Raw genomic sequence first — 13,849 nt, 5'->3', positions numbered from 1 at the left:
AAATAAAGCCGTCACAATCTAAGTTAATCATGTTCGCTTTACAGTTTTGTTGTTGTTTTTCTTTGTTTTTGCCCTCCATAGAAATCTTTGATCTGTCCATACCACTCCAGACAGTCACTGTAGCAATATGGACGCCTTTTTATCAATTCAACAAGACATTTGATACTGAGCGTAAAGACACCTATCTGACATCTATTTCACAGCTCCTAAATATCATAGATTCGAATACAAAACTTACTTACTTCATCGACCAAACTCTTATATTTTTTTCAAGTTTGTTCGAAATTTCATCTCATTAAAGCGAAACATACAGAGTTTTTGATAGTTTACTGAAAAAATAACTTTAATAAGTTTTAATTATTTCGCAAAAAAATTACGATTTTGGAAGTCTATACAAAACGCAGTTTAGTAACCATGCATACAGTCAAAAAGTAAAAGTCACTATCATATTAAAATAGCCAAGATGAATTGAGCTTTGTACGAAATTTACAAAAAAGTGAGTTTGTAATAGATATTTGTCCCTTTGGATTTTGTCTCTATTTCAATGAAAATACATCTATTTACCTAAATTGTTAGCATGTTTGTTTGGTATCAAAATTAAAAATCCTATAAAAACTTGCAATTTTTTATTCCTTTTCTCAAGTATAAATAACAAAAGGTTTTTTAACCGCTCATTTAAACAGGAAAATTTTTTTTAAGCCAGTTTCTTTAAAATTGGCCGATTTATGATTTTTTTAAAAAAATTGTGCATATATTCTTTGCAATATCATTGATTTTAAAAATGTGAGTTTCTCGTTTCATCGCTTTATTGGGTTAACAGCTAAAACCCTACGCTGTATGCCGTATGAATAAACAAGTAAAAATAAATACATTTTATTTCTTATTTTTACTTGATCTATGAATTTGTAAGGTTCCTCCTTTGTTAAAAACCCGCAACGGTTTCATTTGATAACCTTCTCAATTTTTGATATTCGGGTCAGGATAAAAAAAATTACATACTTAATCAATAAAATGCTGTTTATTCGCAGTATTGTTTTTCTTCTTCAAAAAATTTGTTCAAGAGAATTACAAGAACAGTAAATTGTTTAAGAAACAATATTTCTTTTTTATTATATTCTACACAAAACGGACAATAAGTAATACTGTGTCGTATAACAAGTAGTCGTGTGTCTTATGTAAACTGCGTGTATATTTGTATACTAGTAAACTAACTATATATATTATAATTGGTTGTATTGCCCAAAGTTGTACTTTCTGAATATTATATTACTATAATGAAAAAAAAAGAGTATACATTGACTGGTATAAAATCAATTAGAAAGCAAACATCCGCAATACATCATTTGATGTCGGCGAAATCTCAAGAATGTGAAGATCCCAATACTTTGAAGGTGTTCGTGGCTAGTAAATTATGAAAATGGCTTTTTGCTTTGCAAGGCTTATGCCTCCATACTTTCACTTATAGCTAGCCTGCCCGTCAATCATAGCAAAGTCTTCGAATTTCAAAGCTAAAATATATGGATTTTTTCTATACCAAATGATGGTTTTATATTAAGGCATCATACTGATAGTATCATAAAATTTAGGAAGATCTGGAGTTTAATTTGACCACCAAACCTCCTTAAGTGATGCTCGTATAAACATGTTCATCTGGAAAAATAGCAATTATAAATCTCAACACAGCATCGCAATGAATTGTGTAACGGACTTCGTAGTTCATCGTCAAATATTATATTTTATTCTTCTTTTGTGTATGTATATGTTTGTTTGTTTGGTTTTTTTTTTTTTTTGATTTTTTTTTTTGGGGGGGGGGAGGGGTTGTCAAGATATGTATGCCTGTATCCAAAATATTATTATGTGCTTCAATTCTTTTGGAAAAAAAATACAATGATATAAACATCTCGGTAAAATGATCGGATAAGTCCCCTGCAGGTTAACTCTAAGAAATTTTCTCCAAACTGATGGGTATATTCGTGCACATCGTGTGCGATATTTTGACACTTTAAAAAAGACTATGTTAATTACCAGGACTTGTGAAAATTAACATTTCAGAGTGACGGCAAATTTCTGTGAAATTCTTTTAAACCTCACAAATCCACACCAACACACATTGTCGTAATTATCCTAAAGTGAACGACTACCATAGAACAGAGGCATTCGGTGGAATTGATTTCAATCAAATATATGACAAATTATATTTGTCAATAATTTCATTGGTGCTATTCTTCCCCTTACTGGTTCTAGTTCTCTTGAATAAAAGAGCCCCCTATCTCCGGTTTCTTTCTGCCATCTTTCTAAAGTAAACGACCTTTTATATAGGTATATTTATTTAGGGTAGGTTTTCCAATGAGAAAAAAAAATAATTACAAAGCATAACTAAATTGAAAATTTAAGACATAATTCATTTATTCATGGGGATTGCAAACAAGGTTGTCCTTGTAACAATACGGAATCTCTGAAAATTCTTCTTCGGAGAAATAGGAATGGAGGCTTGTATCATCACAGGACAATCGTTTGGCGAGGCCTCAGAATATTTTTCCTCCATAGATTACGAGCAGTAAACCACAAAGAATCAACACATCTAACATAACATTGGTTTACAAAACTTAATTATTATATATTTTCAAAAAATCAGTACAACTTGATGTAGTGTATACACAATATTTCATCAATTCTGTAATCTATATATATATATATATATATATATATATATATATATATATATATATATATATATATATATATATATATATATATATATATACATATACACATGTATATATACAAAGTATCACATGAAAATATAGTAAGACCAATATCATTTTAATTATAACTCCGGTCCCCAGTATCATGTAGGAAAAATCTACATGACAGAATATATATTTATAAAAATATAGGTTAACAAAATCTTGTTTCGACTAAAGCCCTTTGTTATAAATTAACGTGGTGTCTTTTGTCAGCTTCTGAATTTCGGGCTCCAGACTGGCCGTATCAACCTGAAACAAAAAGTCAAAGTAAAATACGTATTAACACCTACCCAGTGGGCAATTCAAAATTTATAATATGCTAATTCGTTTTAGAATTTCAAATACACGCAGGCATTCTTTGTACATCTGGGATTCTGAGAGGGGAGAAAACCAACGGAACCCTCAGCACAAATGCTTATCACCAAGTTCTAAATTAGATAATTGTTTTCTCCTAATTAGCTTGTAACAATATATCTACGTGTTGAAAAAAGAATATATCGTAGTAATCAATGGTATCCACCCAAACAATTAAGCTTATCAGCACCAAAGACCCATAGCACGCTCATTACCTGAAAACCACAGAGAGTAAATAACAATTAGTGAGGGAAACACACCACATTATGCTGAGGTTTTTGCTATTTCCTCTGTGTTCCTCGCCCAAATTGAGGTCCACTCTGCCAAAAGAAACACCTAACGAGCGGACCACGAAAACCGTGATTTACAGCCATCCCAAAGCGAGGCGACAGACGACGCGGCGTAATGAAGTTCAAGCAGAGACAATAGTATTCCTTCCATATTTTGCCCGCTTCATCCTATCTTTGACACACATCATGCTCTACCTAATTTGCCAATTACAAAACGCTTAATAAATCATAATCACTTCTTAGGGGGCCAATTGGCTCCTGCAGATGTTGGGTGTCTTGACGTTGCCGCTGAAGCGTGTGATAAGACAATCCTTTTCATCGGCCGGGTTCTGAATTTTACGAGGGACGACCCAGCAAATATCGCTAATTGTTTTTCCGATGTTCCGGGGTTGTCCTCATTACAGGAATTGGAAGAGGCAGTTATAGTTTGTTTGGATAAATTGGCCCCTTCAAAGGTGTCAAAAGTTTGTCTTTCTAAATCAAAAGTGAAACGATCTTGTCTTTATCTGATGGAAATACACATGTTTCTTCGTAAATGTTCGTTTCTTGCACTTGTGAAAACATAGTTAACACCACTGATAAGCTATTAAGCTGTCAATTTACACGGCTAGTTCCTGCAAGCTCCAAGACAGTTATATGCCTTATCATTTTCTGTTGTTATTTTTGTCATCAATCTTTAAGTTCTTTTGGGGTTTCCTCTTATCTTACAAATTTTCAAAATTTTGTCCAAGATAAATGAAGTGTTTTCTTAGAAACCCGTCAAATGTAAGCCCATACGTCACTGTCGATAATATTTAAAATCGGATTCTTTCATACATGGGTTGGTCGAAATTCCGAGACATGGCAATCAACGTTTATTTCTTAAAGATACATGTACAGTGCAAGCATGTTTGTGGTTATTTTTTAATTACTTAAATGCATATTTGTGTGGAGTTAAATTCTATAAAATACCTTTTTCCATTTCAGTTCTCAATTTTTTTTCATTGACAATGAGGAAAGAATATATTTGTAATAAAAAGGAACTGTCTATAAAAAAAAATGTTTATACAAAATTTCGAAGTATAATTTTTGAAGGTGGGAAAAAATTTGTTTCTTCAAAAATGAATGTTATTCATCAAAATACAAAACAAAATCAGTATCATGCGCGGATCTAGAGGGGGGGGGGGGGGGGGGGGTCGGGGGGGGGGGGGGTCCCGACCCCCCCTGGAAAATGAAAATTTATTAAATTTACATAGTAAAATTATCGCGAAAATATGCCTCAGACCCCCCCTGGCAAACACAATTATCCTTCGGACCCCCCCTGGAAAAATTTTCTGGATCCGCGCATGAGTATTATTTGTGTCTTGTCCCAGAAAATGAGCTTTTATCGTGATATTACAGTGTTGCAGCTCTACCATACAGATTACCTAGCGGGAAATTTTTTCTTGTCCATACAGTAGGAAATTTCACCATTTAGCATAGCTGGCGTGAATTTTTTTTTTTCTAAGCACTCGGCTATTAATTTTTTCAGATGATATTCAGAAAGGTAACCCTGAAACATCTCTGTTTCTAGGAACTCGTCACACACAGATCCACAACGTTCGCGGTTTACGAGCGCCTATCTATTCCATGGCTCTGAGGAACATGGAGATTACAATTTTTTGATAATAAACTAATCACAAGGTAATTTAAAATAGTTTCAAGTTTGTATTTAGATCCCTGGTGGTAGGTGCCACACACCGAAGGAAAGGTTGGGGGGGGGGTCCCTCCATCCTTTCTCTACGTCACTTTTCTTGTTTTTTTTTTAGCTATGCAAGTGCCCTTTTGGAATACTAGCCCTAAGAAAGGCATGAATAACCTTGAAAAAAAACCCTCCATTGCCGGCTATCACATGTTTGTTGGTATATAAAAGGATAGAGCAGAATATATATAATAGAATACTACATCCTCTCATGATCTATTTTAGATATTGCATGGTACTAGTTTTTTGGGGGCCCAGTACAGGGGCTCAGAATTACAGCTCTTGGCCATTTTGCATATTTAGGCTAATGCTGTTAAAAAGAATATAACCATGACTTTCTTATATAGTTTTCTTATACAACAAAAGTCCATGCAATGGAAGATAATTAAACATCTAAACCCAATAAAAAAAGTCACTTCATGGCAGGACCAATGGAAGTTTTACTAGAAGGGTTACAAAATTTACCAGGATAAATACTGGTATATCTCTATAGCTACCTTCTCAACAGTTAGCAAAGAGAGGGCAAAACAATGTTCAGGAAAATGGCTTTGGTGACTTTTATAACTTATTGTCATGCTATTTATTTCTGACATGGAATTCAGCATTTTTTTCTAAGAACTGCGAGAGAGAGAGAGAGAGAGAGAGAGAGAGAGTTGAAATCAGTAAGCCATGCATAGACCCCGGTATCCATAGCAAACGCTAGCAAGAAAAGAGAAAAGAAAGAACTAAAAGCTAAGAAGGCATTCCTGTACTCTAATTGATTTGTAAGAATAATGTTTAAATCAAGATCAAGGAATCTTTGCAACATTGATATTTTTAATGTTACAGGAGGCTCATATTGCTACAACCTGACCATGTTCATGTATATCATATCAAAAGATGATTTACAGAATATAACTTAAAAAAAATTATAGCATTTATCACATTGTAAATCACTATGAACAGGTGTTCAATGTCTCTTTTTCCTGTACTCCTGAACTGAAGACAATCCTCCTTGCCGTTAAAAGATGAATAAGTTATAAAATATGTGACAGGTACCTTTGAATATTGTGGAAATATTGCTATGGCAACAGGAAGAGCTAATCCAAAACAAATGGTGACTACAGAAGCGTGGACAGGTAAATGGACACGTGGATATCTTTTGAAGAATGCAGTCCTAGAAAACAAAACTTGTCTTAGATGAAATGACACACTTCTTTCCTCCAACAAGGCAAATCATGAGCAAAGAGAGATAACTCTACATTGATGTTTAAAAGACTTCATGAAGGTCAGACGACACATTCCTCAATTTTAGATAACTTTTTCCAGGAATTTGTTAATGGTTAACTACTACTTTGACAAGCTTTCTTGCAAAAAATTAGGGTACCTTACCAGGCATTTCTGCAAAATACTAGAGTATGCAATTTCCTATATAATCTTCTTGAAAATACACTTGAATTGCTGATATAATACATCTACAGCACAGCGAAATTCACTAAATTAGAACTATATCTCCGCCGGGGCGGGGCTTTGAACTCACGACCACTAGAACCCATATGCTTCTGGTAGTGAGCGGCCACGGTTCTAACCACTCGACCACGTACACATATAACCAAATTCAAGTAAATTTTGATCATTTTCAAAGTAATTATAAAATTAATATTTTTTATTGGAACTCTTTATTACGAGGAGATACAAAAAAGATTCTCGAAGAACGTGTCGTCTGATCTTAAATGTTGTCATAGTTCTTATAACATAATATTCTTATGACATAATATAACAAAACAGAAATAACTAGATTATCAATGGAATGATATTTATCGAAGGAAAAAATGGTTATTGTGAAGCTTTATCAAGCATCCACTACCTGAACATAATTTGACCTACTTTTCAAGAAGGGACATGATGATTGGTGGAATGACAAGGATTGGGGCGGGCAAGAACATTCTGGTGATTGCAGTCTCCATTAATGCCTGAAACAGGAATAAATCATTTATCCTGATAAACAAAAACTTGCACCATAATGATCATACTGCTTTTGTATAAATATAAATCAACATTTTTTTTTTATTTGTTGATGCAAAGTTTTTTTTTAACCTTTTTGGCAGCCACTTTGGACTTTCCTATAACGTTTCCATTATGATCCTCCACCTCTATACCGGTAGATAGCTCCGAGTTCCTCATCAGCAGTAAGTTACAAGTACTTGCACAAGCTAAAGATAAACCAACAGTACATGTATGAGTTGATAATGATAGATATACACAATACCCATTTAAATTATACAAATATATAAATATTGTACTGTTGTTTAATTTCCAGAGAAATCTCATCTGACATGAATTTGTTTATATGCATGAATAAAAATGTCATGCTTATAACGCTACTAAACTGTACAGTGGTCTTAATTAAATCAAATATTCAATTCATCTTGAAAAACTTGAAAGATTTTATGACAGAGAGAACTCACCCACTGCAGGAAATGGAACAAACCTCTGTATGAGGACTTTGGTAGCAGGACTAAATTTGTTGGCCTTTTGGATCAGTAGATTTAATCCCACCTTAAATTTTAAAATGATCTTAATAGAATAAAAGTGATTTTTTTATATCTTAATAAATACTGAAAACTCTTGATACTTAAATTCTTTGAAAACATTTGAAAACATTTTTGTAAAGTTAAGATATAAAATTAGTACACAATTTAACACAAAGAAATAATTTGTTTACAGATAGAAATAGATCATGATTGACAGTTATAATACTGTCATACTAACAGCGATGGACACGGCTGTGCTCACTGCTCCAGTGTACCCCAGTAGGAATCGGCTCATTGGAGTAGGCTGCAGGTAAAACACAAAACATTCTGTCATACCAAGTGTTGTTATTGTTACTATCAGTAGAATACTAATTTATAATCATACTCTTATTATTTACTCTTAAGGTGGAATAACACATCATCACAAAATGGCTGACCGCTGATCAAAACGACATTTCGTTTTATATAAAGGATATTATCGACTGCAACATGTAACTTATTCCATAGCCGAGTGGATAAAGTGTCTGTCTTGTGATCCGTACATCGCGAGATCGAATCCCGCAGAGGCTTTTGTTGTTACTTACTGAAATAATTATTTTAGATATTCATTTTTTATCCCCAAACTGCAAATTTTTCACTTATTTGACATATGTACATTTATTTATCATTATATCTTTCATTATCAAATAATGTCTTGTTAATTTGAGTGACTTTTTCCAGGTGTGTTATCCCACCTTTAAAAGCTAGAACAAAACTATTAAATTCATAAACAAAAAACAAAACTTTTTACAAAAGGTAAAATTGTTTTTCAATGTTTATATATAATAAAAGGTTATTGCTTTCCTTCAATTTTCATTACCAATAAACATATAAATACGTATTGTTGGCACTGTATTAGCTGCAATTTATTTTAGTTAGGTATATGAATGTACATTCAAAATGCTAAATTTTGAATGCCTAAAAATTGTGTGCAGTCAAACAGCAAATAAAAAAAAAAAATAAAAAAACAAAAAACCCATAAAAGAAGTTTAAGTGTTTAAAATAACCGAACTTAAATACATGTACTAAAGGGAGGGAAACAACTCTATATTGTATGACAGCCTAAAGGATAGAGAAAACAGAGAACTTACAATGGATGGGTATTATTTGTCTTTCTGAAATGATATAGATATTGTTTGACAGAAAGACATCACTATGTTTACAGTAAGTATCAAAGTTTTGCAACCAGAGATACTTAAAGTCTTCAACTAAATATTAAATTGTACAACAGGTCAGGTACACTACCAGTATTTACTTAAAACAGATTCTCCAATCCAGTGAATGAGTTGCAATGCATGAAGGTCTACAACGTGTTTACGATTCAACAAACGCACGTGGTTTTTGTCTGTTTTATTCACAATATTTAATTGCTTGCCGGAGTGTTTGTACTTCTTGATTTTTACTTCAGAAGGTAAAAAAGAAAAGATTACGTACCATTAACTTTGTTCCATGCTCACATTGAAAAATACTGTTGCTTTAGTTGATCAATTGTTGCTTCAAAAACTGATCAGTATCAAACGACTGACAAACATACGCATACAAGTACAAATACATTTTGATAAGAAAAAATGCACAGTTGTGTATTGATGACTTTATCAGTGTGCACTAGAAATAAATACAGGTAACTTTACATTTTTAACATACGTGAATAGCCACGGTAGTAGAAATGCACAAATATCCAAACGCAGAAGCGCAAGGTACGCAGCATATAGTATTTTGTCCGTTAAGCATTCTGATGAATGTCCCTGAAGAAAATATCAACGCGCATTCTATTAATGTTGTCCCAAATATTGGGTATCACGTGAAAAAACGGTACTCACTGCTTCTAATTCAATAGGACGTACTTCTCTTTTAAACATTGACAATGGGGTATTTAAATAGGTTGATATAAGTCCTAATATGCAATATTTTTTAAATGTGAGCATAGATATTGAAGTTCAGACATAATTGTCCATATTACTTTATACCATTTTAAATTGTCGCTTGGAAACTCGTTTTGAACGATTTTTCAGAATTATATATCAATTTAAATTGTCGTTTGGAAACTCATTTTGAACAATTTTTCAGAATTACCATTTTAAATTGTCGTTTGGAAACTCATTTTGAACGATTTTACAGAATTTATGAAAGTAATATGGACAATTATGTCTGAACTTCAATATCTATGCTCACATTTAAAAAAATATTGCATATGAGGACTTATTGCATATGAGGACTTCTATCAACCTATTTAAATATATTTTCAATATGCTTTGTATTCACTGAAATTTGTAGTAGCCCACAATGCCTTGCAACTCAATCACCTGATTGGTTTGTCGATGAAAGTAAACAGATGGATAATTTAGTATGCAAATTTATGCCGACGTCACAAAATATAGTGGTCTCGACCTGTACAATGATATGTCCTCAGGAATATGACTTCATGCATCTCCTTTACAATTGTGCAATATCTGTATAAATATATCTCATAATTTAATTTTTTCAAGTATCTATCAAAAAGAGAGCAAAATATACCATACAAACAAAACAACACAAATTAAAAAGTATCTCATCTTATGTCTCCTAAAAAATGTTAAATTGCTAATAAAATTAGTAATTTTCGAAAGAAAGATTGAATTTATGACATAGACAGAAACTGTTTCATTTTCTGTGTTTCTTTAATCTTGTTTGCTAGACAGCTTATTTTGTGACCAGTATTCAAGCTTCATTCACACATGCAAAAAAAATAAAAATATATTTCATATTAAGTAACAGTGTCTTTGAATGCCATACATTGATAATCAAAACCTATTAACCACACTATATAATTTTTATTAATACACATACCGTACATATTAAATTCACTGCAAATGACTTGCAACGGACAGTGAGTTTACACCTGCCCGCATCAAATAACTGACCAATCAGTGGCAAGAGAAGGCAGAATGACTTACGGAGGTCGCGTTCCTGTTGGCGTAGTTGACACATGCGTTGTGACTCTGGTTGATCCACTGCCAGAAGATGGTGCTGGCAATGGTCTGGTTGGGCAGCAACAAGCCTACCACCTAGTAAAAAATCATCCAAGTAAATGGTTAAGATTGAAGAGAGGAAAAAGTTATCTTACCACTACATGCAAAATGATATTAGTCTAAAATTCATCAATTCTTTGCAATGTTACGGCCAAACTGATTTACTAATTCGAATTCACATTATACTTTTTAAAGTCAAAAGAAATCAAACGCATTCAAAAAAATAATTTTTTGCATATTCTATGAAAACTATCTGCATGTAACACTTAATTCTGAAAGACTTCATTTTTTTTAAAAATACATTTGACAATTAAAGAACTGTTTTCAACGAAAGAAGACTGCACTGAAAACATGAGGGTAAAAATCAAAATTTATATTTCGATTACAGTTACTAAATTCATATATAAGAAAAACACTTACCATTGGAGAGCCAAAAGGTACAAATCCTGAAACAACAGTCAACATCAAATTGAAATCTAATATACTCTTTATTGCAATACAATGGAAATAAGCTGGTTTACAGTGACTAAATTTTTGCAACCACAACATAGATTCCTTACAAAAAAATTTACCACAGACATTTGAGGACTTGTTCACAGCAAGAAATATTTGTGACAAAGGTGATTCTCATGAACCTTGCGAAAATTTCTCGCACACGAATAAAACTGGTTAATAGTTTACCTGACATCCTGAAGGGCATAAAAATCTTCTCTCCAGTGTCTGGATGAATGATTGCCTATGGAACATGTTAAAAAAAGATAAAATGAATTCAGAGTCATTATTTTTAATATTGCTATTATTGCACAATGCACTGAATTACAGTCAATTATTCATACCCGGTATACATGTTTATGTGTCAATCGAATTAAAATCATATCTTTGATCCGCTCCGACAAATTTGAGGTCACTACACAAAGCTTTGTGTAGTGATATCGAATTTGTCTGAGCGGATCATAGATCCGATTTTAATCAGGAATTTCAGATATGTAACATGTGTAAGCAACACATGTTACATATCTGAAATTCCTCAATGCCTCTATTTTTGCAATAAACAATATGGATATGTTTAAATCAAAAATAGAATAAAATCATTGTAATGGAAAATATAAAATTGGGTTTCATCATTTTTTGCTGAATTTTTGTTGTTGAGTTTGTATACTATATAGTCATAAAAATTTATATTCATATAAGACATGAACATGAAATGCAATGTTCACAAATTAGCATAAAATATCCTGTAACAAATTTGACAGAATTGATGCCAATGAATTTAAATGAATCCATAGTGCATGCACATGTAAATTATAGACATAACCAGGTCATAAAAGGTGTGATTGTTAACCATTTTTAAATTTTCACCTGCTTTATTTTCTGAGCTTCCCATAGATCCTTGTTTGTTACAGTTGGGGGTAGGTGGCCTTTGGAAAAATCATCTAACAGTTTAACACAACTCTTTAGCTTCTCCTAGTTAAAGAAAAGACAAAGATAAAATCTCATGAATTATTTGGTGTACCAGGTAATATGTTTATGCACATTGTATCTATATCAAACCAGACAAAAGTTATTTGATTAAAAAAAAAAGGAATTATCAATTAGTTCATTTTAACAGGCATTGCATGGCAGTTATTAACCAATACTTGTGGTTAGAAATTCAATCCAATCAAGCTATAACCTTTAAAACAATATCATACATTCCTACATTCAAGAACATGGCCTTGAACTAAATCTATGGCTAATTTAAAATGCAGTCATCCCGTTTCCATTGATTAAAAACAGCTATAAATATACATGTACCCACCTCTGAAGTAAAGAGGGTCCTAGGATCAATGACATCAAAGAAGTGGCGAAGTCTTCCATCAAATGTAGACTAAAATAATTTTAATCTAATACATTCAAATGAAAATACGAATGAAACATCATCATTACAGTCATTTACAGTAGTAAATTAATTTGTGAATAAGCTTATTGGAAATCTAGTCAAGTTACATGGCTGCAGCAGGGAAAAAATATGCAATGAAATATATGTTACAAAACTATGCAAATATAATTTTCTTATCTTCATTATGTCTACATTTATAAAGTCATACTCACATGTGCATTGCATAAACCCAGGCTTTGTATTTCCTGGACATTATAAGTGTCAAGGATCATCACAAAAATAGCATGCCATCGTAAATGTGAGCATCTTCTTAAGCTCTTAGAATTGTTACATTTTTACAATAAATGTTTATAAATTGAAAAGATCAGGAAGATAGATTCCCATTCAAACAAAATTCAATACCATAATATGAGCCTTTTCTTTTTATATTCAGCCCCCCCCCCCCCCAAAAAAAAAAATAAAAAATAATAACAATGCAAACGTGACTTTGACAAGAGTTAGGAATTTCATGTTACATGTATTACCCGATTGACCGATAAACGGTATTAATCTTAATTCAATGATCTTAAATTATATAAACATCCAAAATAATGCATCATTGGTGTAAACAGATATTGCTGCTGAGAAGTCATTCATAAAAGGCTTTAAACTGATGCTATAGTACAAACCATGTGAACGTGACCAGCGCTAGGTCTCGGTATTTCGGTTTTTTTTCCCCAATTCATTTTTGTCAGTTCACTTACTTGGTCGTATCTTGGTTTTCCAAGCCTAAAAGGAGGGTACTCAGTCGACATTTTCCTCGGCTTTCATGAAAACAATGCCTTTGTCATGTGACAGTTCCGTGCTATGCTTATCTGACAGTCCGAGTAGATTGAGCCTTGAGAAAAAGTACGAGATGTAGACTTTGCTCAATAATGCAGTAAACCTTCAACGCAGATTTGTGATTTCCGGATTATTTCAACACAAAAACACATAACATTGATATCCCATTTGGCCAAATATATTAATTTTATCATTTTGTGCACTGATGTCCGAAAGATAGAGGTACTCTTTCATCACAAAATTCCGTCACTTTCAAAAATACAATAACACATTAAATTTAATGAACTGTTGATAAAACTGTTTTTCACCCATCCAAACCAAACCAAGCACCATTACCACAATAGGAATTTTAAAAATCTAAATCACTACATTGAAACTAAAGTAAATGTATTATTTTATATTTCCAATTTGAGGGTAAGCATAGTAGTATCTCTTTTTGGGGGGTTGGGATGTTAGTTTTGCCGGGAACTAGAAGCT

The 13,849-nt window shown here is 32.6% G+C and overlaps 1 protein-coding gene across 1 annotated transcript; it reads right to left on the bottom strand.

Moving 5' to 3' along the window:
• Positions 1 to 2,774: 2,774 nt before the first annotated feature.
• Positions 2,775 to 13,450, bottom strand: LOC105318942 (sideroflexin-5). Its single transcript, XM_011416268.4, has 12 exons — positions 13,294 to 13,450; positions 12,470 to 12,538; positions 12,031 to 12,135; positions 11,353 to 11,407; positions 11,092 to 11,117; positions 10,597 to 10,707; positions 7,863 to 7,928; positions 7,559 to 7,649; positions 7,188 to 7,303; positions 6,978 to 7,063; positions 6,150 to 6,267; positions 2,775 to 2,996 (listed from the first exon to the last, which is right to left on the bottom strand). Exons 1-12 carry the CDS (start codon positions 13,342 to 13,344, stop codon positions 2,919 to 2,921), a joined length of 972 nt encoding a protein of 323 aa, XP_011414570.3. The 5' UTR covers positions 13,345 to 13,450; the 3' UTR covers positions 2,775 to 2,918.
• Between the last annotated feature and the right edge of the window lie 399 nt (positions 13,451 to 13,849).

The sequence above is a fragment of the Magallana gigas genome, chromosome 8, assembly GCF_963853765.1.
Source record: "Magallana gigas chromosome 8, xbMagGiga1.1, whole genome shotgun sequence".
Taxonomy (NCBI): domain Eukaryota; kingdom Metazoa; phylum Mollusca; class Bivalvia; order Ostreida; family Ostreidae; genus Magallana; species Magallana gigas.
Note: the sequence above shows the minus strand (reverse complement) of the source record. Positions and strands in the feature narration are given on the sequence as shown.